The 27,444-nt window shown below is 50.4% G+C and overlaps 1 protein-coding gene across 2 annotated transcripts; it reads left to right on the top strand.

Moving 5' to 3' along the window:
- Nucleotides 1-710: 710 nt before the first annotated feature.
- LOC118229614 (sushi domain-containing protein 6-like) lies at nt 711-24,415 on the top strand. Of its 2 annotated transcripts, XM_035421735.1 has the most exons (7): nt 711-750; nt 937-976; nt 4,462-4,603; nt 21,720-21,914; nt 22,530-22,668; nt 23,010-23,440; nt 23,980-24,415. In XM_035421735.1, the coding sequence occupies exons 3-7, from the start codon at nt 4,504-4,506 to the stop codon at nt 24,003-24,005; spliced, it is 891 nt and encodes a 296-aa protein (XP_035277626.1). In that variant the 5' UTR covers nt 711-750; nt 937-976; nt 4,462-4,503; the 3' UTR covers nt 24,006-24,415. The 2 variants fall into 2 exon arrangements, with proteins under 2 accessions (XP_035277626.1, XP_035277625.1); XM_035421734.1 differs by lacking the exon at nt 711-750 and having other exon boundaries at nt 757-976.
- The last annotated feature ends 3,029 nt before the right edge of the window (nt 24,416-27,444 follow it).

The following is a 27,444-nucleotide window of genomic DNA, read 5'->3' as shown; positions in this document are numbered from 1 at the left end:
TTTATTTGTTTGAAAAGTAGGGTGGCTGTTGATTCGCACATAGCAGAGTAATGCAAAGCTTAAGTGTCCCACTTCTGCTAATGTCCCACATTTGCTGAATCCACCCCCACACAATTCATTGTAATTCTGGTACATTACAATAAAGAGATATCTTTCCCTGACTGCACTTGTTGCAGTATTGCAATGCAGTGCTCTTTGATTATATTTTCCTGGCATTTGTAAAGATATTTACACGGTGAACATAACACATGGTACAATGTGTTATACAAACAGCGTTAATTCTAATAATAGGCCTACAGCAGTAATAATTTCACGACAATATTGTACGTGCTAGCTACGACAGGAGTAATGCTCGTAGTTCAATGATATTTCACGAAGCAGGATTACTGAGTTAGCTGGACAACTGCAGTGAGTAAAACCCGGAACAACTCTTTTTACGTCTGTCCATGTTCCAGATTTGGTAGTGTTCAGAGTTTTACTCAGTGTAGTTATCCAACTACTTCAGTAATGCTGCTTGCTTCGTGAAATACCCTCCAGACCCAAGGAAAATCCAAGGTCTTGGAACAGGGGGCGGGTTGACATTGACAAAAGATAAGCGTGTGTACAGACACGCCCTAAATGGTGATTTCTGCCCAAAGTCCCTCATTCGGTTACATTCTGGACGACACGCCCCCTTCTATACGCTACTTATCTAGGCCCTTTGTTCCCATGGAGACGGGGCGAGAGCGAGGCAGTTGGTGGAGCTCTACGGTATCTTTCCGCCATTGTCATTTGCTAGCTAGCGATTCCAAGGCAGTAGAGCAGTCGCAGTTCCGTGTGTGTTTGTCTCCGTAATTAGCTAGTTGAACAATAGCCATAATTAATATATACACACAGTATATATTAGTCTTGGATAATTCTCTCTTCCTGTGTGTTTTTGGGTACATGTCCGGACAGTGAATGAGAAGGGGGGTCCCTGAAGTAGGTCGTTGTGTAGGTAAGTGCTTGAAAGCATTTTGCTGTGTTTTGCCTATTATATCTAGCCAACGTTAACGTCACGCAGCTAGATGCCCACAGCAGAATACGAGCCACTTTCGTAGGCCTGTTCTTAGTAGCCTACTTGTGAGTGTTGCAGTACTAGCAGCTAACGTTAACTAACCCGTTGTCCAACCAGCACACCTTTGCGTATAGACTACAGTGGGATTGTTAGTGAGTAGGCTAGTTGGTGCTTTCACTACTGTTAGTGTTCTAGCTTGCTAACGTTACACAACCGCAGTGTTGGCTATATTTTCAGCAACGTTATTCGCGTTTGCTAATGCTAGCTAGCTGAATCGCCAGTCAGCTCGCAAGCTAGCTAGACTAGCTATCTAATTTAGGTTGTAACATTCATTAGGTTAAATTATCGCAGCGAGTGAGTATTCTGGTAGGTCACTAGGTATGGTACTATCTAAATATCTTGTATCAGCGGTCCTAGCAATCAAGCAACGTAACTAGCTACAACTTGAAAATACTCCCTCATAATTAGATTAATTTAGCTAGGAAAGTAGCTAGATACCTGGTTAGTGTTACATTTGTCTAGTTCTGTACTGCTAATGTATTAGTAATATATTGCGCCGCAGATAACTTTGCACATCGAAATCTAATTAGGCTAACTTAGTTAATTGCATTCGTTTTAAGCTAACGTTAGCCAATTATATTGGAAATTGCTATATGAATTGCCTAGGCTAACGTCAGTACGGATCCTGTATGATCGATATCAGTATTGTCATCCAGCTAACGTTAATTAAATTACGATTGTTAGAGAACAAAATGGTTACCTTGGTTTGTAGCTAGTTTAGCACGTAATATCTGTTGTTAACCGGTTTGTTTGCGAATTTAGTTGACTTGGACTGACACTTGCTAACTAGTTTAATTAGCATACACAGTAACACTACTGATGGAAGTGTTGTCATCGTAAACAAATAACATTTTAGTCCGATAACATTATTTATTTTATTGGGGCTTAGCACTAGTTACTGTTATCACAAGTATACCAGTGTCTCGGCAGAGAGGGTGTGCTAGCGAACTTATTTGGCTATCCTAGGTTTTAGTTGTGTAATTTGCTTGTTGCCATTTTGGGCATTGTTTGCTTTCTGTGATCATAATGTTGCTTTTAAGCCAACTACATTTCTAACTTTGTTCAGCAATATTAAAGTAGATTGGTGGTCATTGACCTAGCTAATTAACAACATGATGTAGCTGGTTGCAGTAAGCAAGCATTGGGAATGTTGCTCTCGGCTGCTTTGTGTCTGCTTGTTGTAATCTGCTCTCTGTTGAGGCACGTGCCAACGCGTGTGACTTAGCATGTTAGCGACTGTAGCTAACGTTATTGTGATCTAATTTGGAATGAACTTGAAATTGTAATGAGAAGATATTTGGCTGCTAATACATTTTTACTCCTATTCTGAATATTAAGTGTAATGTATGAATGGACTTTTCTGTTAATTGGTTTTCCATATGTCAGTGATATGAATGCATGCATGTGTATTTGTATTCGGTATTAAATAGCGCGCCATGCAGTAAATACCAGCGCCCTCGCTTTCCCGTGGTTTTATAATGAAGTGAGAAGGGTGCCCTGCAGTGGGTACTGATGCCATGCAACTTTGAACAGCCCTCTCCCCAGCTTTGTAAAGCCCTTTGAACACTGTTGGGTGTCACCGCAGGCCTGAATCACAGGCTCTCCTCTTTTCTCCCGAAGAGCTGGCCAAGCCGCCCCCAGGCTCTTGCCTCCAACGCTGCTGAGTTAAGCTGTTCGCGCACAGGCTCTGACCTATCAGGCCGTGATCTCTGATGGCCGCTGGCTTGCCTGCTTTTCCAGACACAGCTGCTCATTCTACACCCCACCCCCCACCCCCCGCCCCCCCTTTCCCAGTGAAGGCCGGGGGAACCCGCAGCAGCTGCTGGCTCAAGGGAGTCACGTTTCCTCATCCGAACGCCATGTCCCTGTGAACAGCAGAGAGATTGGGCTGGGTGTCTTTTTTTTTTTTTTTTTTTTTTTTTAAACAAGAGACTGACCGGGAGTCACTCGGCGACTTTGGCGGCAAGCCAGTTCGGCGGCGGCCAGGGCTAGGGGCTGCCGGTGCCCGTGAGCGAGCTCGTGGATTCTGCGGGCAGCGAAGAGTTAAGGGTCTCGGAGCCACGTGGGGCTCTCCCTGGAACCAAAACAAGGAAGAATCTGCGGCCCTCTTCTGTCATTCCAGAGCTGGGTGTGGGACTCTTTCCCTTCTGGGAAAGAGCAGGCCGAGATGCGTTCCGCACACGTGAGCGCACACTGACTGGGCCATACGTGCAGCGAAAGGGGTTTGATCCCTTCAGTCTGCACTAGAGGGATCCTGGGCCCTTGTCCCACGTGGGGAACTGTTGTTGCACCCTTAAGAAAGGCCCCTAAACCTCACCTGACTCACTTGGAAGAGGTGCAGGTTTACGCAGGATATGTCAGACTTAATTTGTGGTAGAGCCATTGGCCGACGAGAGGGAATGATGTTACGCGATTGGACGATTACGCCAGATCCCGTCCTGCTGCTCAGCACAGATTTCCTGCATTGGGCAACAGGCATGTTGTTCTGGGTACGGTGTGGGAACATCGTATGCTGGTACCACTCCTGGCCTCTATCTCTCCATTGCGTGATTGGTAGTGCTTGTGCCAGCACTGGCCCTGTGTGTAGGATACATTTTCTGTTGACACGGCACTGCTTTCATGATGATTATTATTAATAGCGGTAGCAGCAGCAGCAGCAACATAATCGGTAGTCATTAATCCAAAGAGTAGGCTTTCACTAGGGATGGCGATTTTCACTTGTGTCACAGATCAAGTGATCGCATAATGTGCTAAACTCCAAATCAATTCCTAGCATTGGGAACAATATTTTTACAATGGGTTTTGGCTGGGTGACACCACTCAGCGTATGGAAAATACACGCAGCCATAACAGTGCGCATCATTACCCAAGTTTCTCCATAATAAAATCTTAATAATCACGGTCAGATATAAAGAATTTTATTCTCAACTAAACAAATGTTATGCGTCGACAAAATGAGCATGCAGCGGCTTGGCTGAATACTCTATACTGATTGGCTGGGACGTGTGCGTTATTTTTCAATACATGCCAGGCTATGAAGTGGCGCCTGCAGAAGTTCAATTGCTGTTCTAAATGAATGCACATTGATCTGACTTGGTAAAGAAAGTGGAAATTGTAAGAGCAAGCAAGCCAACAGTTACAAATATCATACCTGCAACAGTGTCTGCTTGATGACCATGAATGACTATATAGAGAGTAGCTAGATAGTTATACATCATAGTTGAGCCTTTGTTTGAATTAGTGATAGTGATTAGTGATTAGCTATCCGTGATAACAAACATGCTGCGAGACCAGTTTGACTTAAAATTAAACAGAATTTTCTCTCTGTCTCTCTGTACCCCCCCCCCCCCCCCCCCCCAACTCAGGTTCAGCCGAAGAGGACCCCTGCTTCCCGGCCGGAGTGGAAGATGTGCCATGGGATGGTGGCGCCTGAGACCCGAGCCTTCGCCCTCTCTCCCTGCGCCGCGCTGCTCCTCCTGGCCGTCCTCTCCACGGCGCACGCGTCAGGTAAGCCGCCTCCTCCCCTCCCCTCTGCGCACAGTGGTGGGTACGCCTCCTCCCTCCCTCCCTCTCTCTTTCTTCCTCCTCCTGCAGTGCCGTATGTTTCCCCCCCCCCCCCGCCCCGCTCCTCTGCTGTTTTTCCGTACGGCCCCTTCCCGTTGGCCGCGGTCGCGCAGGGGTGCCGCCCACCCCTCCCCTCGCCTCCGCGGCCTTTTGCTCCCGCTCTAAATTTGCTCAGAGCACAGGCGTATTGGGACAGTCTTCCTCGCGTGGCGTCCCGCCGCGGCGCTAACGCGCTTGCTATCCCGTCTCATACTCGCAGTCCGCCGAGGGCCGTGAGACGATGTCGTTTGTGACTGCTCGGCCCAAGTGTCAGGTGTCTTTTTCATAATGAAAGCAGCGTTCGCTGCGGTAAGCTTGAGGAAGACACGGCGGGTGCGGGGGGGGGGGGAGGGGGGAGGGGGTGCGCACACACACGCAAAACCATCGTCCGCTTCCCGTGGCGGGAAGCTAGCGGTGCAGGCTGTGTTGCCATGGCGACGCCCCTCCCCCCCTCCCGTGTCCGCTGGTGGGGGGGGGACGATGTCCTTGCGCACAGAGGGGCTCCGGTGGCTTCGGAGCTGTAATCGATTTGTAAAACGCACCGTCTGTAAATACTGGCTCTTCAGCAGCCCCCGCCCCCCCCCCCCTCCAGCATCCCGTTCATGCTCTGCAAGGTACGATGCCCAGCCCCCCCATCCCCCACCCCCATACGCCCGGGCTCACGGCTCTGAGCCTTACGTAATGCTGGCGAGCGGCTCAGAAGCTCCGCACGTGCCCAGTGCGACCTTCATCTTTAGTGAGTCAGAGAGAAAGTGGATGCAGGCGAAGGGGGAGGGTGTCCTCAGTTGGCTCTCCTCATTACTGATGGAAGGCTCTTGGGGTTGTGTATTTGTGTGTGCGTGTGTGTGTGTGTGTGTGTGTGTGTTACCTGTCCCTGTGGTCATTTGCAACCCAGCACTGTGAGGATGCTCCAGTCACTGGCTGCTTCCCTGACACTTTTTCTGCCAGCATTGTGGATGAGTGACAGATTTGTGTAAAATTGCTTGTTTGTTGCAGTTGGGCTGTCTTTTCAGTGTTTGCGGTTTGCATTGATGTGCGATTGCTGTACTGCGAATTGAGGCGTGTAGCAATGTGTCGGCCCCCCGCTTTCACTTCTCTGACCTTCTGACTTGCAGAGGTGGGGCATGTCCCAAACTAAACAGTCTGGCCTCCCATTTGCTGTGTTGTCATGTCTGGTTTTCACAGGAAGTGCGTGAATTGTGAAGATATTGAGAACAGGAAGTGGTGTGGAGTCATTTGTCTGCTTTCTGGAAGTTACTCTTGGTTTTAGTTTACGTTTCCCACGCAGCCGAGCGCACGCAATGTACATTTTTGCAAATAGGATCTCGGGCAGCCGAAAGGTGACCGTCCCTGAAATGTTCTTGAGCTTTGTAGAGGTTTTCTAGAATGTTCCTTTTCCTTCCAGTCGTTCATTTGACCTTGTAACCTTGACAGGCCTGAAACCTACGACTGTTTAAGTGCTGAACGGCAAGCTGGCCTCGTCTGATTAACACGTTCCTTTCTGTGGTAAACACATTACCACTGCGGTGATATAGCCTTGAGTCTTCGGCGTAATAACTTTGACATTTTTTGTGTTCCTTTGGAAACAATTTGGATGTTATCTTCAAAGCTAAGGTGGCTGAGGTCTGTGACTAACGGCCGCGCCCTGTGACCGGGCTAAATGTGGACTGCTGCCGCTGGCCAGAGCGATTAGGGCATGCTACTTGGAATCGGGACCGAGATCCGGGAAGTGTTTTTTTTTTTTTTTTTTTTTTTTCCGGCAAGAGTTTCCTTGAAAGAATCCCGGCTACCGGGGACTTGTGCCTTTGTGTGTTTGAAATCCATTACTAAAGCAGGCGCCTAGGGATCCATTACACGACGTGCTGTGGTATTCGTGAGAAGCAGGAAGAGACACTGGGCCTCATTCGCGAAACTTTTACGATCGCTTTTGATTGTAAACCGCGTGCAAGAACGTTTCCGAGAACATTTCGGACTTCGTCCTTTTTTTTTTTCTCATCTGTGTTTGTTCATGGCTGTTTCCTTATGCAAATCACACGAACAGGATTGCACATAAATTTTACAAACAGCCTGCATTCGTCATGTCATACACCTGAGGTACACACACACACAAACAAAGGTCTGCACAGGTGCTATGAATTCCAAATTGGTTTTTCATAGGAACATTTTTAAGAACAAAAGTAAGAATAATTTAAGTTTGAATTCTTAAATTGTTACTAAATTTAAGTAATAATTTAAGAATAATAAAAGTAAGAATAAATAATGTTGTGGCTCAACACAGAGCAGTGGCTCATCACCTCTCACTGTTGCTAAGTAGCAACTGAACAGGATGATGAAATTTAGCGCATTTAGCCTCCTGCAGCTGTTCAAGCGTATATCCTGAGACACATCAACTTTGCAAAACTGCATTTTTCTCCATTTTGTGTCCCAGTCTGTTTGATGCCGGGCTTGATTTAGCCAGCTCTGCAACACATGGCATCTGATGAGCTGCAGTTATGTAGAGCCTTATCTGTGCAGGTTCTCACTGAAGTCTGTACCAGGCAGACACATCCTCGTAAGATTTTCAGAACTACCTAACAACCAAACAAAACTAATTGAAGTTAACAGATGGGGTTTATTTATTTGATGGGGTTATATAATTTATTGAATATAGGGCCTAGATATTTATACAGAAGAGGCAGTGTGTAATGGCTGCTTTATTTTTGCTTAATATATTAGTCTGATGTTCAGGGTGGGAGTTTCACAATAAAAGCTACATTACCTTGTGCATTGCTATACAGGTTAATATATGTAATATCTGTCATTTTTGGAACAGTGCAAATGAACCTAAAAAAGAACTTTTCCTGCTTCTCATTGATTCACTATCAGCACAGTCCACTCCGCCTTGCTGCCATATATGGCGAATAATAGCATACTTATTTTATAATGGAAAATTTCAGTAATAGTAGCTGTTTAGTCATTTTCATTACTGGTAGCCCATATAGTCCCGGTATTTTCTGGCAAATTGTGTCCTGGGAGGAAAGGATTATGAATTATTCGAGAGAATTGGAGAAACTGAAAGCCCCATTATCCCTTAGCTTCTAGTTGAGCAATTTATCTTGATGGGCGAGCTGGAATGCTGAATGTGGAATTCCTTCCGTCTTCACAATGCAGGAAATGGCCGCTCACAGTCAGATAGGCTGTCTGCACCCAATTTCTGTAACGGTTCTATTTGTGTTGAACAAACTGATAATTACTTAACTGGGCCTGCTTTCTGGTTCATTACCTTGGTTCTGTGGACACAACTCTCTCTTTGGAAGGCTGGGTGGAGCTGGGCCTTCTCTTTGGTTTAAAGGGCGGAACTCCACCTTCTGTTTGGTTTAGGGGGCGGAACTCTGGCTTCTGTTTGGTTTAGGGGGCAGAACCCGGCCTTCTTTTTGGTTTATGGGGCAGAGCTCGGCCTTCTTTTTGGTTTAGGGGGCAGAGCTCGGCCTGCTCTTTGGTTTATGGGGCAGAGCTCGGCCTTCTCTTTGGTTTATGGGGCAGAGCTCGGCCTTCTCTTTGGTTTATAGGGCAGAGCTCGGCCTTCTCTTTGGTTTATGGGGCAGAACTCGGCCTTCTCTTTGGTTTATGGGGCAGAACTCGGCTTTCTCTTTGGTTTAGAGTGTAGAACTCAACCTTCTCTTTGGTTCAGAGGTTAGAATCTGGCCTTCTCTTTGTTCAGAGGGCAGAGCCTGGCCTTCTGTTTGGTATACGGGGCAGAACTAGGCCTTCTCTTTGGCTCAGACCTTGGGCGCGCGACGGAAAAAAACAATCGGCCTGCTTCCTGCTGCACAGCCCAGGGCTCCAGGCCTGTCAGGGCCGGTACAGCGTGACTTCATTACAGTGAGCATCGCAATTACTCAGTAGCTCTGCAGGGTTCATCGTGTAGAGACGTCTGTCATCTGGTGTTCTCAGTGCATGTCTGCAATCGTTGCCGTAGTGCTGGTGCGGTTTGCGATGTTGTTCGGTATTCAGAAGAACTTCTCTCTCCTGAATTTGAAAAGGAGACTTTTGGACTTGAGAATGTACAAATACAGAAACGTTGTTCGTGAGTGTTCATTTGCAACCGAGGTGTGAGGTACTGTTGGAGTGGCTGATTAATAGGTGGCTGGCCCTGTTTGGTGTCCTGTTTGCGGCCCTGAGCAGAATTTGGTACCCTTAGCGGAGTTTTCACGCCCTGAGCAGCATACAGGGGCCCTTTTTGGAGTCCGGAGGGGTGCTAGGGGCCCTGACCAACTTGTGGTTGGCCCCGTTTGTGCCCCTGAGCAGCATTTGGTACCCTAAACAGCGTATGTTGTACCCCGAGAAGCATGCCAGAATGCCGGTTGGTGTATAATGGCTGTGGTTGGAGCCTAGAGCTGTGCCTGGTGGTGACGATGCCATAGGGCGCACGCTATCTGAGGAACAGGAAGTGTGCACAGGAAGAGACCGGCGAAGGCGAGCGGTAGGCCTCGGCTCTTTATCCGGCTCTGCGCAGGCCGCCTTCCCTCGTTTCTCCGCGTGAGAAAACGAAACCGTTCTCAAAGGCTGAGTCCGGGGGTGGGGGTGGGGCGGGGTTGGCTATAGAAACCTTCATCTGGTTTCGCACAGTCAATGCAGAAGTGAAAAAGAGTCTGAGGTACATTAACATAAGCCAGTGTTCTGTATTTATTTTTTTGTTCTTCTGTTTGGACTTTGAAGGCTTTCCCCCCCCCAGGTTTGCGTCTGTACGAACAGGACAGTGCGTTTTTAAGGAAGCGCAACAGCGGCAGTTGGGAACGGCTGTATAAAAGCAATATAAAAGCAAAGCTTCCCCTTTTTTTCCTGCATGCTGAAAGCGCCGAACGTTACAGCGCCGTGAAATCCTCGCTCCGGGTCTCTCTCGCGCGCTAGCGGCTAAAATTCCCTCCAGCTGCTCTTTGTTTTGAGTTCGCTGCCCTCGCAGGAAGCGGGCGATCCCCGTCTGGGGGCGCGACGCTGCCCCTGGAAGAAGGAACCGTTTTTAAATCAAAGGGATTTTCACACGACGCCCGGGGAACCAGATTGTCCCGGAGCGCCGGTAACGGAGTGAAAAGTTTAAACAAATAAGTGGCCGCGCTCGTTCCCTTTAAAAAACGCCAGAACAAAGAGGCCTTTTTATTTGGGTGTGAGACAGCGGGGTGTCTTAACCACGGAGGGCCCCGGGGCTCAGATCTGCTCCCCGGGACCCTGCTGTGTGTGTGAGAGAGTGTGTGTGTATGTATATGAGAGAGTGTGTGTGTGTACGTGTGTGTGAGAGTGAGAGAGAGCGAGCAAGTGAGTGTATGTATATGAGTGTGTGTGTGAGCGAGAGAGCGAGCGAGCGTGTGTGTGTATGTGTGAGAGAGAGAGTGTGTATGTATATGAGAGTGTGTGTGTGAGAGAGAGAGAGAGTGTGTGTATGTATATGAGTGTGTGTGTGTGAGCGAGAGTGTGTGTATGTATATGAGTGTGTGTGCGAGAGAGAGAGAGTGTATGGCTCTCAGTTTCTCAGTCGTATGCATGTGTGTAAGCACGTGTGCATGTATACGTGTGTTTAGGAGAGTGTATAGCCCCGCCCTTTAAATGTTTTTTTTTAATTTATTTGCAAGTCCGTGTAAGCCTGAACAAGCTATGCGCACATGCTGTTCTCACCGCTTGGTTTGTGTGCACACACACACGTGTGAGTTTGCATGTGCGTTTGTGTGAGCGCGTGAACGCGCTAGTGGGCCTGCAGTGGCCGGGGTCCTCGGAGCCCGATATGGGCGCCGCAATCTACACCGGCTGGGAGGGTGCACTGAGGGTTATGGGAATTGGTGTTCTCCGTACCCAAATCGCAGGGACCGGTAGGCCCGAAAGCCTTTTTAGCCCGGCGCTAACCCAGGACTGCGCGAGCCTGCCGCGTGTCACGTTACACCGCGGGACGGCGGGAGAGAGCCTGACCCTGCCCCTCCATGAGGGGCTGACCGGGAACAGCGGCCGCAGACACCTTGGCTCGCGCGCGCGGGCCGCGAGAGCTACGCTATCTTCTGTTACAGCGTTCACATGGTGCCAAACTCGTATCCGTTACCGTCGTGTTCTAAATATAGCCCCCTCCCCCACCCCCCCACGGTCTCTTTATCTCCTGTCTTCCTCTGTCTCTGTGATATCTGACGCCGGTACTGTTTCCACAAATAGTTGTCCTCTCGCTCCGGCGACGAGTGTCTCTGTGTTATCCCCTTCGCCCTGCAACTTTCAGCTCTTCTCTTTGGCCTGTATTAAGTACTCCTTAATAGTAGGACCGTGGGCACTCTTGAATTTCAGTGGGCACTCTTGAAAAGAAACAGGAAGTGTAACCTGACCTTTCAAATCTCCGTATACAGGTCAGCCTATGCTTTTACAGCTTCAGATATTTGTAGAATGAAACCAGTAATACGATACTTTAATTTTATGAACAACAGTTCCTGTCATTAGGCCTATATGTGTGACTTTTTTTTTGAAAGGGAAGTCTTTTGTATCTATGGTAGCAGTTTCATAAAGAACAGTTTGTTGTCATTATCGGTTCAAACTATTTAATAAAGAACAGCGTCTGAACCATAGGGGTTTCATAAAGAACAGCGTTTCTGTCATTATCGTTTGTAGCGGTTTCATAAAGAACAGCGTTTCTGTCATTGTCTGTAGCGGTTTCATAAAGAACAGTGTTTCTGTCATTATCGTTTGTAGCGGTTTCATAAAGAACAGCGTTTCTGTCATTGTCTGTAGCGGTTTCATAAAGAACAGTGTTTCTGTCATTGTCTGTAGCGGTTTCATAAAGAACAGCGTTTCTGTCATTATCGTTTGTAGCGGTTTCATAAAGAACAGCGTTTCTGTCATTATCGTTTGTAGCGGTTTCATAAAGAACAGCGTTTCTGTCATTATCGTTTGTAGCGGTTTCATAAAGAACAGCGTTTCTGTCATTATCGTTTGTAGCGGTTTCATAAAGAACAGCGTTTCTGTCATTGTCTGTAGCGGTTTCATAAAGAACAGCGTTTCTGTCATTGTCGTTTGCGGTTTCATAAAGAACAGCGTTTCTGTCATTGTCTGTAGCGGTTTCATAAAGAACAGTGTTTCTGTCATTGTCCGTAGCGGTTTCATAAAGAACAGCGTTTCTGTCATTGTCGTTTGCGGTTTCATAAAGAACAGCGTTTCTGTCATTGTCGTTTGCGGTTTCATAAAGAACAGCGTTTCTGTCATTATCGTTTGTAGCGGTTTCATAAAGAACAGCGTTTCTGTCATTGTCTGTAGCGGTTTCATAAAGAACAGCGTTTCTGTCATTGTCTGTAGCGGTTTCATAAAGAACAGCGTTTCTGTCATTGTCTGTAGCGGTTTCATAAAGAACAGCGTTTCTGTCATTGTCTGTAGCGGTTTCATAAAGAACAGCGTTTCTGTCATTGTCTGTAGCGGTTTCATAAAGAACAGCGTTTCTGTCATTGTCTGTAGCGGTTTCATAAAGAACAGCGTTTCTGTCATTGTCTGTAGCGGTTTCATAAAGAACAGCGTTTCTGTCATTGTCTGTAGCGGTTTCATAAAGAACAGCGTTTCTGTCATTGTCTGTAGCGGTTTCATAAAGAACAGCGTTTCTGTCATTGTCTGTAGCGGTTTCATAAAGAACAGCGTTTCTGTCATTGTAGCGGTTTCATAAAGAACAGCGTTGCTGTCGTTGTCGTTTGCGGTTTCCTGAAAAGTTTGCAGGGCTTCCGTCATAATCAACTGTGGCCGTTTCTCAAGAAACCCCGTTGCTCTGAGACGGACAGGCCAGCCGCGCTCACAGAAGCTGCCAAAGTGCAGCCCGGTCAACGCACGGTCCACACCCTTGTTTATGAATCCCCGCAGGTCCACTGCCGCGTTCCTCGCCCAGCGCAACGCAGCGCCACTTCCTCCCCACGTATCGCTCTTTGTTCTTTGTGGAGTCATTATCATCACCTCACACCCCGTGCCACCAAGCGCACGTCACGCTTTGCGATGAAGGAAGTTCGGATGTATTAGTCACTCACTCGCTCGCACGCTGTGTCAGGTACATTGTATATTTTTGGCATTTCTCTGGATCGTCCTGTTCGGAAGATCGTTGCTATTTACTTGAGGGGGAAAATAGCTGAGCAATGCGCGGTACGCTCGATACTCGCGAGGTTCATTTGCGAGGGTTACGTAAGGGCTTGCCGGGGGGGGGAGCGATCGGAGCTCTCCGGCTGTGCCGGCCGGTTTCGGTGCGGCGGCCGGGGTCCTGAACGCCGGCGGCTGCGCCCGGCAGATGGAGACGGATTAGGCGGCGGATGAACGAGTCCCTCCGCCAGCGAGGAGGATGGAGCGGAGATGAGCTCGAGAGTCGCGCTCCCCGTCGTGCGTGCGAAGGGATCCTCTAAATATCTCTGCGTACACACCCGCCTTTATGCTGTGTGCTTTTTGTGGATTTGGGTTAAATGAGATTTGACGGTGCCTATGGAGAACGGGGGGCACACAGTCCCTCGTCCAGCTCCAGTGCCTGCTGCGGCACCCCGATGCTCCATATGGCCTGTTACAGCCTGTAGTTCCAGGGGAGCTGTAACTGTGATGGATAGGCTCCTGTAATTATAGCAGTGATGATATTGCACTCCTGTGAGGTGATTATTATAGCAGTGATGATTGGCGGCTGTGTAGTATAATGGGTAAGGTGTTGGTCTTGTAACCTAAAGGTCACAGGTTTGATTTCCCGGTAGGACATTGCCGTTGTACCCTTGAGCAAGGTACTTAACCTTGTGCAAGGTATTTAACCTGCATTGCTTCAATATATATCCAGCTGTATTAGTGGATACAATGTAAATGCTATGTAAAAAGTTGTGTAAGTCACTCTGGATAAGAGCATCTGCTAAATGCCTAATGTAAATGTAATGAATTATGCTGGACTCCTGTGAGGTGATTATTATAGCGGTGATGGTGCTGGACTCCTCTAAGGTGATTTTTATGGCCGTGATGATGCTGGTCTCGTGTGAGGTGATTATTATAGCAGTGATGGTGCTGGATTTCTGTGAGGTGATTATTATAGCAGTGATGGTGCTGGACTCCTCTAAGGTGATTTTTATAGCAGTGATGATGCTGGTCTCCTGTGAGGTGATGACAGAAGATGCTGCTGGTCTCCTGTAAGGTGATTATTATAGCAGTGATGGTGCTGGATTTCTGTGAGATGATTATTATAGCAGTGATGGTGCTGGACTCCTGTGAGGTGATTAAAGGAGATGGTGCTGGTCTTCTGTGAGGTGATTTATTGTGGCACTGCAGGCTCAGGCAGCACTGTGAATGCGCAGGGGCCCTCAGGCCTCAGCACGTTTGGGGGGCGTGTTCCTGCCACCGCCGGCGCGGTCCCTGGCCCTCCGGGTGATCGACGAAGCGCCGCTCGCTCAGCATGCGCAGCCCACAGGAGCTCCCCCTCTGAAATAGCCCCGCCCCGCCCCCCCCCTACCCTAGCGCTAACGCTAACGACTTCTCCACATGTTCGGCTCGCTCTCCTCCGCGCGAAAACACGGACCAAAATAAATCCCTGGGAAATACCGGGGCCTGCCGGCACCTTCCAACGCACGCTGTCTCACTCCAGCTCCCGGGCTGTCAAAAAAAAATGTCCCACCTGAGGTCAGGATGAACAAGAACACCAAGGAGCGGTTTTCTTTTTTTCTTTGTCGCACTGCTTCAACCTCAGGCCATAATTGCTGGGCAGAGCCGAGAGCAGAATTGAGCCACCCTCTTTTTTTTACGCCAGAAACCAGCGCGGTACACGCCCTGTCGCGCGTGTGGTTACGAATACAGCGGCGTTGCCGCCGCGAGCGCGTCAGAAGCCGCCCTACGCAAAGAGACGCCCGCTGCAGACTTTGCAGCGGCCTGTTGCAGCAGCCGTTGCATATTTCCATTCTGCAACCCGAAAGAATGTCTTCCGCTGTGAGAGTGCCTCAATCCGCGATCTGGGCTGGAGGACTAACCGCAGAGAGGGGGGGAGTCTGTCTTTCAGCTTGGGCTTAACCCACCAGTGTTACGCAGCCCTGGGCCCTGAGCTCACAGTAGAGAGACAGGCTCTCAGCTCTCTGGCTCTGAGCTCACAGTAGAGAGACAGGCTGTGAGCTCTCTCTGGCCCTGTGCTCACAGTAGAGAGACAGGCTCTGAGCTCTCTGGCCCTGAGCTCACAGTGGAGAGACAGGCTGTGAGCTCTCTGTGCTCTGTGCTCACAGTAGAAAGACTGGCTCTGAGCTCTCTCTGGCCCTGTGCTCACAGTAGTGAGAGAGGCTCTGAGCTCTCTTTGGCCCTGAGCTCACAGTAGAGAGACAGGCACTGAGCTCTCTGGCCCTCTGCTCACAGTAGAGAGACAGACTCTGAGCTCTCTGTGGTCTGTGCTCACAGTAGAGAGACAGACTCTGAGCTCTCTGTGGTCTGTGCTCACAGTAGAGAGACAGACTCTGAGCTCTCTGTCTCTGAGCTCACAGTAGAGAGACAGGCTCTCAGCTCTCTGGCTCTGAGCTCACAGTAGAGAGACGGGCTCTCAGCTCTCTGGCTCTGAGCTCACAGTAGAGAGACAGACTCTGAGCTCTCTCTGGCTGTGAGCTCACAGTAGTGAGACAAGCTCTGAGCTCTCTTTGGCCCTGAGCTCACAGTAGAGAGACAGGCTCTGAGCGCTGTCTGGCCCTGAGCTCACAGTAGAGAGACAGGCTCTGAGCGCTGTCTGGCCCTGAGCTCACAGTAGACAGACAGGCCTTGAGCTCTCTGACACTGTGCTCACAGTAGAGAGACAGGCTGTGAGCTCTCTCTGGCCCTGAGCTCACAGTAGAGAGACAGACTCTGAGCTCTCTGGCCCTGAGCTCACAGTAGAGAGACAGGCTCTGAGCGCTGTCTGGCCCTGAGCTCACAGTAGAGAGACAGGCTCTGAGCGCTGTCTGTGGCCTGTGCTCACAGCAAAGAGAGGCTCTTTGTGGGCCAGCGCTCTTTGTTCTGAGCTGAGGGAAAGGTATTCCTGGCTCACAGCTGTCTGAAATGGGGGGATGGTGAGAGAGTAACTTATGCCCATCTGTTCCTTTTGAAAGCAGGCAGTGGAGAGACAGGCTGTGAGCTCTCTGTGCTCTGTGCTCACAGTAGAAAGACTGGCTCTGAGCTCTCTCTGGCCCTGTGCTCACAGTAGTGAGAGAGGCTCTGAGCTCTCTTTGGCCCTGAGCTCACAGTAGAGAGACAGGCACTGAGCTCTCTGGCCCTCTGCTCACAGTAGAGAGACAGACTCTGAGCTCTCTGTGGTCTGTGCTCACAGTAGAGAGACAGACTCTGAGCTCTCTGTGGTCTGTGCTCACAGTAGAGAGACAGACTCTGAGCTCTCTGTCTCTGAGCTCACAGTAGAGAGACAGGCTCTCAGCTCTCTGGCTCTGAGCTCACAGTAGAGAGACGGGCTCTCAGCTCTCTGGCTCTGAGCTCACAGTAGAGAGACAGACTCTGAGCTCTCTCTGGCTGTGAGCTCACAGTAGTGAGACAAGCTCTGAGCTCTCTTTGGCCCTGAGCTCACAGTAGAGAGACAGGCTCTGAGCGCTGTCTGGCCCTGAGCTCACAGTAGAGAGACAGGCTCTGAGCGCTGTCTGGCCCTGAGCTCACAGTAGACAGACAGGCCTTGAGCTCTCTGACACTGTGCTCACAGTAGAGAGACAGGCTGTGAGCTCTCTCTGGCCCTGAGCTCACAGTAGAGAGACAGACTCTGAGCTCTCTGGCCCTGAGCTCACAGTAGAGAGACAGGCTCTGAGCGCTGTCTGGCCCTGAGCTCACAGTAGAGAGACAGGCTCTGAGCGCTGTCTGTGGCCTGTGCTCACAGCAAAGAGAGGCTCTTTGTGGGCCAGCGCTCTTTGTTCTGAGCTGAGGGAAAGGTATTCCTGGCTCACAGCTGTCTGAAATGGGGGGATGGTGAGAGAGTAACTTATGCCCATCTGTTCCTTTTGAAAGCAGGCAGAGTGGGACAAGTGTGACAAAGGAGGCCCTCTGTATTTGGACTTTCAAATGTCCAGCTCTCTCTCCCTGCCTCCCTCCATCTTTCTCTCCCTCCCTCCCTCCCTCTCTCTCTCTCGGTATGTGGGCAGTGCACTCAGCACGTGCCGGCTGCGTTAATGCATGTGTTCGCCCGGACTAGAGAGGAGGGGGGAGGGCTGGCTGGGCCCATGTGTGAGAAACGGAGACCGTCTGAGTGTTTACATGTGTGTGTGAGAGAGACTCTCCACGTGACACAGTGCTGTGTGAACTGGGCCTGCTGGAGAGGCCAGAGGCACAGGGCTCCTGTTTCTGACAAGGGCAGGAGATGGAGAGAGCTGGTTGAGGGCTGAGAGAGAGAGAGAGAGGGAGGGAGAGAGAGAGAGCTGGCTCAGGGCTGAGAGAGATGGCTCAGGACTGAGAGAGCGAGAGAGAGAGATGGATCGATGTGTTTGCCCTCTGGTCTGCTCTATGATGAAAGAGCGGTGGGATGTGGACAAGACTAGTCATTTCTGGCTTATGAGAGCTTGGTGATGTCAGCGGAGCAGAGAGTGCGTGGGAGCCGAAACGGGCTGGGAAAGCCGTGGGCGTGACCCCAGACGGGGGGGGGGGGCTGGAGCGAGCGACAGGCCCCGCCCCATTTCCCTGCTGCAGTAGCCGAACAGCTGGGCTGCCTCCGTGTTTCCTTCTCTCTCTCTCTCCGATGTCCGAGCGGCAGCGGCCGCCGTAAGCCTACGCCGGTTCTGGCGGTTCGTCGTGATCCGCCGCGCCTCGTCGAGGCTGACACACCGCTCCTCCCGCAAGGAGACGCTCCTGTGTGGAACGGGAGATGGGAGTTTTGATATGTTCCAAATGGGGGGGGGGCAGATTCTGGTGCCTGGTGATCCTGGTTCACGTCTCTGGAAGAGTTGGTCATGCTGTAGCTCTCTACTCCAGATAATCGTTCTTGCTTTTTATATATAGATTCTTGTCAACATACTGTAGGATGTCGGGAATCCTGACTCAGGATGTGTTACTTTATTTTTTAAATTCGTTTTCAGATTTGGCTTTGTGTTGTTGGCTTTTCCAACAGTTTGACAGAGAAGAAAATTGAGCGTCCATCAGGTTTTTAAAAATGTATTATTATTATTAATCTATTTTTATGAAGGCTGGTGGTTGTCCTTATTTCCAGCGTGAATTATAGTTCCCAATATCTGTCATTAAAATGTAGTCAAACAGACGGGGAACAGACTAGAAAATTGCCCTTGCCCTTTATACAAGTGTTTTTGTTTTTCCTTTACAAAGGACATGAGGCCAAAAGTGACTGAGCTGTAGAACCCCTCCCTCTATGAACAACGTGCTAATGCTCTCATCTTGGTACGTGGAGCAGATGGCGTTGTGTGGAAGCGAGGCCTAGCTGGCCGCAGAGGCCGTCCGTGTCCAGCAGGGCGGCGAAAGAGCCGACCTCTTTCCCCCCGAGCCGGCCGCTGGAGCGCGTCGAGGACGGGACAGGCGAGCGCCTAGTTACCGTACGGTCAAGAAAGGGGCCTCGAAGGGACCGCGGAAAGGGAACCGTGCCGGTTAACCCAACCGCTGCTGCTGCGGTAGTCCTGAGCCCCCCCAACCCCCCCCCCCCCCCCCGGTTTACTCGGCGAAAAGGGAGCGTCAGGCTGACAATGGGCTCCTTTGTCATCTCCTCCCCCCTTCCCACCCCTCCCCCACCACCACCACCAAAACAAAGGCAGGAAGGAGACATCTTCCCATAGGCATAGACCCCCCACCACCCCCACCCTTCCCCCACCACTTGCCCTATCACCATCAGCAAATCCATCCCCCCCCCCCCCCCCATTCAGGCATCGAGAGTGCTCTTCGCTGTCAGAGGAACAGCTCGGCCTCCAAAATCCACCGGATTACGGAGATACGGGGGGGGCAGGGGGGCGGGGGGGGGGGGGAAGAGAGCACAGATCAACAAGCAGAGCGGCAAAACAAACGACGCGAAGACGAAAACATATTTACGGGAGCTCGGGGGGCCGCCTCCCCCCGCCGCCTGCCCTTTCGTGCGTTCCGCGGTCGTTACGGTGACAGATTGGGTCTGTTGTCGCGTTTTTTTTTTTTTTTTAATGTGGGGAAAGCCAATCCGGGTGCTTTATCAGGGGGACTGCGGAGCCTTTAAAAAGCCTTTCTGGGTCACCATCAATCACTTTGACATAGAAAAAAAAGAGTGTAAATGCGAACAGTCACCATTAGCGAATTGTAATGGTTGGTAGATTGTACTTGGTGCGATGTAATTGGTAAGTCAAGCTAGGTAGTAATATTGTACACTTGGTTGGGTGTCTGTTCGTTCCAAACAATAGCCCACACTGCTATAGTGTGTGTGTGTGTCTGTGTGTGTGTGTGTGTTTTATTTGTTAACAGGAGCCTTTCCTTTATTACACAAGAGTATCTCTTTCCCCCCCGCGAGCTTGCCAGCACACACCGCTCTCGGTTTGCACAATTCCGGAACCTTCCGGATAGACGCGAGGATGCAACATTAGCGCTCCAGTGACTCGCCCTCCCCCGCCACGGCGCGGCGGGCCCGGGCGGAGGACGAAAGGAGCGGGCGTGCTCGCTCGCTCGCGCTCCCGGCCGCGGGCTTCCGTCGCCGGCCCGCCCGCCCGACCAGTTTTCCCCTCGCGCGCGGACGCTATCGATCGCGCCGCCAGCAGGCTTGATTAAAGGGCAGCGCTAGCGCTAATGGCTCCTCGCGGGCTGAGGAGCAGAGCGAGGAAGAGAGGGCAGGGCGGCCCTCGTCCCTGAGCCTGCCTCGCGGCGCGGCACTTCAGAACACGTCTGCTCACTTGTGCTTGGTTGTACTTTTACGTGTAGCATGCTAGTACACTAGCATACTGCTTTTACACGTAACCTCTGACGTGTGCTGTACTGCTGATTCGGCTTTATTTACCATCGCTGCCGTCTAAAGGGTAAAACTCCAGATATTATAAAAAGTCAAATAGCTCAGCCCAGTGGAAGAAGTTGCCCTATTTTATGATTCACTATGTTAAAAAAATATTTTTTTATTGAAACAAAGGTAAGAACTAGCTAGATACCCTCGCTCTCCCCGCGCCCGTCTCCTGTAGGGATTTGCAAACCCCCGGCCTTTTACGGCCAAGAGCGAGAGGAAGGCTGCATGGAGCGCGCTCAGCAGCTCCCGAACGGTTCCCAGCTGGCTACCGTACTCCGCCGCTTTGTTTTTCCCGTTTGCCGGGGAGGGAGGTGCTGGAGGCAGAGTCGAAACACGGCTGTGCCGGAGAGCCAGGGAGGGGTGCTGACGGAAGGTGGTGGGGGGTGGGGGGTGGTGGTGGTGGTGGGGAGGGGGGGCGGGGTTTCTGCATGCCTCGGCGTGTGCCTGTCAGAAATGAGCAGTGCTCCCTGGGAGAGGGGGTGGGGGGGAGTGGGGAGGAGCAGTCAGAGGCCAAGTGTAATCTTGGGAAGGCAGCGTCAACATGGGGGGAGGGGAGGAGGGAGACTGAACTGCATTACCGTGTTTTTCTAGTGTTCAGTAGGGAAAACACGCACACGTGCACACACATGCGTACACACACGCACGTGCACAGACACACACGTGCACAAATTCATACGCACACACACATTACATTACAGGCCTCTTATCCAGGGCAATTTGCATTGCATTCACATAGCATCCATTTATGCAACTGCAGATATACTGAAGCAATGCTGAAGGGTACAACAGCAGTGTCCTACCCAGGAATCGAGCCTGTGACCTTTAGGTTACAAGACCCGCTCCTTACCCATCATACTACACTGCGGCACACACACACACACACACACACTGAGAGTTCCAGATGGCGTAATGGATTGTAGATAAATCAATACCCCCCCCCCACCACCACTCCCCTGTCTTCGTGCACTCTGGGCGTTGACGGGCATATGGCACAGAGATGGGATTGAAACAGGGCGATGGCACGGGCGTCGCTGAGCCGTATTATCCAGTTCTTTACCGCCGTCCCCCCCCACCCTCTCCTTATGACATCACAACAAGCGCTCTGAGGCTGCTTCTGAGACCGCCTCCCCAAAAAACCAGCCTTGGGCTCAGAGAGCGACAGAGCCGGTCCCGTCCGGCGGACCGTCACGAGGGCCGACCCCCTCCGCCTCGCGGCTCGCCGACGCCGCGACCGGCGCGCAAACCCTTCCCCCGGGGAGGGGTCGCGAACTTTCCCCCAATCCCGCGCCGGCTGTCCTGGGCGTTACGTAACGGGAGATTGATGTTCGCCCCGGGCCCGAGGGGGGAAATTCGCTGCGCCGGGCTTCGCACAGACTCTGCGGTCCCGTTTCTCCGAGACGAAGCGGTCGGAAATGTCTCACTGAAAAAATCAGTCATGCGCTCGCGTTCCTCCCCGCTATGTTCATTAACCAAAGTTTTGGCAAAAGACTCCTTCGTCAGGGTGATTTGCCAGTGAGCAAGCTTAGCCCTGTTATGGGACTAATTGTAGACGGGTGAGACAAAGCCATGTGACCAGACACATTCATCATTTAAAGAAGTGTGCTTCTATACAGCAGATCTCATGCGTATACAAGATGGCGCCAAAATCTCTATATAAACACTATATGTGTAAAATAAGAAAAATCTGCATAGTGTGCTATTGGCTATATGTAGGCCTAGATATCGAAGCCAACACTGTGTGAAGGCCAGAAACGGTCGGTCCGTAAAGGAGGCCAAACTGTGAGGCTGTCGCCTTTTTCGACAGAAGGACACAAGGAGTAGCAGGGCCACCAGAAACATACATGTGGGCCATTGCATATCAAGTCTGGCCAGGGACCCCCAACAGTACCTTCAAGGACCCCCAGGGGTCTGTGACCCACCCCCCCAGTCCCCTCCATTGAAAACCCAGCCTCTGAAATAGCATAGTTCACTGAAAAAACAAGGTACATCGTCTAGTGAGAAATGGAACTTAAAGCGAGGGGGGGAAAAACCTGTTTTGGTCCATGTGGGTCAGTGACGGTGCGTGTCGCTGCGGGGTTTCCGTGCGAAAGGTTTCGCCGCGCGGCTCACCCGCGCTCCTCCTCTGCCCTCTGCCAGTCTGCCGGCCGCCCTACGAGCCGGAGAACGGGGGCTACACCTGCCACCCGTCGCCCTGCCACCGGCTGACCCACGGCACCGTCATCGAGTACTTCTGCGACGAGGGCTACGCGCTCAAGGGGGACTACAAGTACCTCACCTGCGAGGACGGGGAGTGGGACTCGCCCATGCAGATCAGCTGCCACCTGAGCCAAGGTCAGTGCCCGCGCTAGCCGCCGGTGCTACAGGGGCCTAACGGTCAATGCAAGCCTTCCGGAGCTGTACGGCCTTAGCGTCTGAGCTCACATTACAGCAACATTACAGAACCTCATCTTCTACGCTAACAGCGGCTGCTGCTGAACCTTAGCTTCTGCTCTCACTTCTCATACGGTAGAACCTCAGATATGCTAGCCTCAGCTTTACACTGACTGATTGGCCAATCTGGATATGAAACCTGCAAGTTCTGCATTATCAAGCTCCTCATTGTCGCTGACACAAAGCGAACACTAAACAGTAACAAGTTCCTTTCAACGAATAACAAACTTAAAATTGGCTCCTGTGGGGCAATGTACAGTGATTGGCTCTTGTGTCAGTGATTGGCGTCTGTAATGGGGAGCTGTGCTATTTTTGGCTCCTGCGATAGTTGACAGTGATTAGCTTTTGTGTCGGGGCTCTGTGCAGTGATTGGCCCTTGTGTCGGGGCTCTGTGCGGTGATTGGCTGTTGCGTCGAAGCTCTGTGCGGTGATTGGCTGTTGTGTTGAGGCTCTGTGCGGTGATTGGCTGTTGTGTTGAGGCTCCGTGCGATGATTGGCTGTCGAATATTTCCCCAGGTAAGGAGCCGCACTCTCCGCTGGGCGTGCCGGCCCTCTCCATCGTGGCCTCAACCGCCAGCTCCGTGGCGCTCATCCTCCTGCTCATCGTGCTCTTCGTCCTGCTGCAGCCCAAACTCAAGTCCTTCCACCACAGCCGGTAAGAGGAGCTCCCACACTCTCACACAGCACTGTTCCCAGATCAGTACAACAGCCCAAACTGCCCCTACCGTGCATTATTACAGTGGTTTTTATTGCTAAAATACACCATGTTTCATATGGGCTTATACAGCTATTCCGTAAGAGGTTATGAGTGTGACACGCTGGCCTTGAGAACTTATTAAATCATACTGAAAGGCTGTATTTATTTACGAATGCCCACATGCAGTCACAGTTGGTCTCCATCCCCGTCCTGCTTAGTCACAGTCAATCTGTCTTTGCCCACATGCAGTCACAGTCAGTCTCCGCAGCCATAATCAGACTCCTCCTTGTGCTCGGCAGACGGGAGCAGGGCGTGCCGGGGCAGCCGGTGTCCATCGTGGTGGAGGGGGTGCAGGTGTCGCTGCCGTCCTATGAGGAGGCGGTGTACGGCAGCGGGGGCGGAGCCGTGGCCCCCTCAGAGTCCCGGGTGCAGATCGTGCTGTCGGAGGGCCCGCAGGCCGAGGGAGGAGAGGCCCCGGGGCAGCTGGGGGCGGAGCGACGCGTCCCCGGCCCCGCCCCTGGCCCCGCCCCCTCCACCTCCACTCACCTCTCAGAGACGGTGCTGGTTCACCAGGTGCCCTCCTCCTCCTCCTCTTCGTCCTCCTCCTCCTCGCCCTCCTGGGCGAGCGAGCAGCCGTGCGCCGCCGGGCCCCGCCCCCAGAGACGGGATTCGGAGAGCAGCGACCAGCACAGCCTGCTCTCTCTCACCTCCGCCGAAGAGTTTGCCGATGGTGAGTGTGTGTGTCAGACCTGGGTCAAATGCATGTTTGTTTTGGATTCAAATACTTTTCTACTATTTACTGGTCTTGTCTGGTGTATTGGAACCAATGAAAAAAGTGCAGACCCGGCCTACTGTTCATATTGGCAGGCTCAATTACTCCAGGCAAAATCAATAGAGCACAGAAAAGTATTTGAATCCAAAACAAATACGTATTTGACCCAGGGCTGGTGTGCGTGCGTGTGTGTGTTTGTGAGGGAGGATGTGTGTTTGCCTTTAAGGGAATGTTTGAGTGTTGTTGTATGTTGCATACACTTTTTAGTTTTTCTTTGCGTACGATGTAAAGGAGACATTATGGAGAATGTCGTTTTTTCTGTCGCTGTGTGATTTAGAATTTAGGTAGCTATGTGTGATGTAATGAAGATATTGTGGATGAAGTTGGTTTTCCTGTGTTGGATAGGAATATGTAATACAGGAATCGTGGATAACGTCGTATTCATGGTGTTTAGGGATTAACATTGTGGGTGATGTAGTTTTTCCTGTGTCCCGCAGATATTCCGTTGTTGAAGGAGGCCTGAATCGCTCTGCAGCCCTGCTGCTCTGACCTCCCTGCTGCTGCTGGCCAGGACTGTCATGCTCCCCAAGCCTCCATCTCTACCACCCATACCCATACCCCTGCCCACTGCTACTCTGTGCTCTCACACCCACATACACACACACATCAGAATGGCCCCAGGTGTCCTCTAGCCAGAAAACTCACCCACAGGGAGAGCTCTCACACAACACAAGGCCTCAAGAAGTCACCGACCCGCCCTGTGTTGATATTTACCATACAGATATATACGGACTGTGGCCTACACACCATTAAGCATACTGGCATCCATAGTATACAGACATATACATTACCGACCCTTTATCAGGCAGCTGGCATAAGAGAGGAGGACAAACGCATACAGTGTCTGGCAGGCAAAAACAAACAAAAAAAAAACAAAACAAAAAAGAGCTAAAGGATGAATGCATATATAGGTTTTTGTACGGTCGTTTTGTTTTTCTTCCCCTTTTTTGCGCTTGAGAGCTAACGAACCGAGAGGATGTTAAACGAGGGGTTACCCCCTGGTTGGTTCCTCGTCCTACGCCCCCCCCCCCCCCCCCCCCCCGCATGCTGTCCGCATTCTCACCAGAGCGAGTTTCCCCGGGTCGCTCGCGGCAACGCACTGTGAATGACGCATGAAGGCTACCGCCCGCCGGCAGACGCGCAAGGTCACGGGCGCGGGTTTTTTTCCCACACACAAAAAAACGGCACGTTTGCCTGCTTTTCCTTTGTCACGGTAACGGTTGTGCCACGCCTCCGATCAGAATTGTCGATCAGAATATATATTTTTTTTGTTTTTCCTCTGGTTTTTTTTTTTTTGTACTGTCCGCTCGCCTAAAACTCTCCTTGCCTGTCTGTTGGCAGTGGTGCCACGACGTGCCTGTTACTGTTATTGACGAGGGCTTGGCTACGTCACATTGACCTTGGCTGTTTTTTTTTGGTTTTAATTTATTTTTGGGCAGGACATGCCGCAGAACACAACCCATCATGCTGTCATGATTTATAAGAAAAGAGGCTTCGTGCTGATTTATAAGAAAAGGGGGCTTAAAACGCCGTTGGTGCAGAGAGAGATTGTTCTCCCGTCGACCGAGCTAGCTTCGTTTTCGTCCATGCGTGAAGAACAGACCGCTGGTCGTTCGAGACGGAGGAGAAGGACGATGACTTGGGGGGTGTGGAGGGGGGGGGGGGGGGGAGGTGTGTAGGGGTGCAGAAGACCCCCTAAGGGGAAGGTCTTGGTGCTAAAGTCTGACCTAACGTACACACGTCAGTCTGCGCCTCAGCGTAGCGCTGTGGGGCAACCGTAAGAGCAAAGCCGCGAGACGAACCGCGAGATCGGTCTTCACGCGGACGAGAGAAGCACCACGCTCTGGAAACGGCATTTACGACGCCGAGCGCTGCACTCCCATTGGCTACGAGGAGTAGCCTCCGGTCCGCGGCTCTGAAGGGCGATCGCGTTCGGACCCGGTTCAGGCGCGCCGCCCGTTCACTCGGGTTTTCCCCTCCCGATCCCGCCCGGCACGGCAGCGAAGCCTCCGATTGGCTGCCTGGCGCTCTTCGACCGCTCGGGCGGGGCTATGCCCGTCCGTCTCCAGTTCAAGGCGGGAGGACGGCGTCGCCTTAACGCCCGCACGCATCTGTCCACCCCGGGCCTACGCGTCGCCGTTTCCACATCCCGCCATCTCATGTCACTTCCGCGAGACTCCTCTCCCCACAGCCTTATACCCGTCGTCCATTTGCGCCGCCTTCAACGGAATTACGGCCTTTGTTTCTTACTTTTAACGTTTCTGACGACAGAAACGAAGTCTGTAATGTTACTCCGCCAAAAAAAAAAAATTATTTTTATTTACTGCAGCTTAATAAGAAACGTATAAAGAAGCCTGAGCACCTAAAGATACCATTTTTATTTCGATAATTTATTTGTTTTTAATTAAAAAAAAAAAAAAAACCTTTTGTTTAAGGCTTAGGGAAAAGAACGCATACAAAATAAGTTCGCATGTAGAAAGCTGTTGTATGGCAGTGCTCAAAACCGAAAAGTCCCCACTTCCTGTTGTTTCCAGAGCTGATCCCCCTTGCACCATTGATGGAGCTATGCGCACTTGGTACTCCTGAAATTTCATACTGGAATGGGCTTAAAATGGGTTTAAAATGGGCTTTTGACAAAATTGGAAGGAAGCAAAAAAAATGGTAAAATTGTCTTTATGTTGTATAGGATGTTTCTTTTCCTTTCATTGCTTTAATTTGTTTGGGTTTTCCTTTGGACTTGTACATTGCAATGGGTGTGACAATAGTATTTTAATATTTGTATAAAGTTTAATTTAATTATACAGTGTATATAACTATTTCTAATTAAAGCTTTCTTTTGAGGTGTGCAAAGTGGTCTTTATTCTTTATTTATTCTTACGTGGGAACATATAAATGAGATATTTGTGTCAAGTACCGTTTTGTGTTACATTTGATGTTACCTTTCATAATGGATGCACTTAAACCGGCTAACTTGCAGTCTGTTTTGAGTGTGATTAAGGTGTCATTTCTTCAAGCTGTCCAGTTTAAATTCCTTAAACAACGATGCATAGGGTGCTCAGGATTGGGTTTTTAAACATAATTTTCCAAAAAAAAAAAATTTAAAACACCCAGTTCCTGTTGTGAAGAGGGACCTTGTAATGAGTCTGGCAGAAGCATTCACCAGCCATCTAAGTCTATGTTGTGCTCACCAATGTGTAAATAGCATTTAATTGTACTTTTTCAAAATCAGTTTTTAATATCCTTTCATGGTACATTTATAGCCACTGGAGTCAAAGCTATATAGACCACATGCTGTGCTGGTGATGGGATGCTTCTGGCATTTTCTGTGACAGTACAAATTGTGCTCCAATCCTCGACTTCCTGAATACCACGGTTTCTGATTAAGCACATTGATTGTAGGTTTTAATACCCCCTAGTGGCTATTTAAAAAGCCTACCATTCACTTCTGTCTGTTCCAGATTGCTTTTTGGTTGTTAGTTCTTTGGTGGGTGAGTTTGTTTTATGAGCAAATAATTCCACAGGAAATTTTATAATGCCCAAAACACTGTTCAGAAATTCACAAGGGCCACATTTTAGTTCATACTAAAAGCATTACGACTTTGGAATGATTCCCCAGTTTCATTTATATAAAGAATGTGATGGGTGTGTTGAATTGTGGGCTGTATTTGTGCAGTTTGATTTCTCTGTTCAGAAATATTTTATCCAGTTTTAACCTGTTAACTCCCGTGTTGGAATTCCCAAATAACGCATGTGAATGCTCCTTCCTGTGTGAATTTTGGAGAATGCAGATGACTGCTCCCCTGAGAATCTGCCTGTTCTTTTCAAGTCCGGGTTACTGGTTAAGCCATAAAATCATATAAGGTTGCTGGAATGTAAGATTAGTCAGCAGCCTGACAGAAACA

This window comes from Anguilla anguilla, chromosome 6 (genome assembly GCF_013347855.1).
Source record: "Anguilla anguilla isolate fAngAng1 chromosome 6, fAngAng1.pri, whole genome shotgun sequence".
Lineage (NCBI taxonomy): Eukaryota > Metazoa > Chordata > Actinopteri > Anguilliformes > Anguillidae > Anguilla > Anguilla anguilla.
The sequence above is the reverse complement of the archived record's forward strand: the minus strand, read 5'-3'. Positions and strand labels throughout refer to the sequence as shown.

What these genes read in the sequence shown, in the direction of transcription:
- LOC118229614 (XM_035421735.1), top strand. Translation starts at nt 4,504, where the DNA reads ATGTGCCATGGGATGGTGGCGCCTGAGACCCGAGCCTTCGCCCTCTCT. An exon ending in CAGCTGCCACCTGAGCCAAG is followed by an intron (nt 21,915 to 22,529) that starts GTCAGTGCCCGC and finishes ATATTTCCCCAG; the next exon opens with GTAAGGAGCCGCACTCTCCG. An exon ending in CGCCGAAGAGTTTGCCGATG is followed by an intron (nt 23,441 to 23,979) that starts GTGAGTGTGTGT and finishes TGTGTCCCGCAG; the next exon opens with ATATTCCGTTGTTGAAGGAG.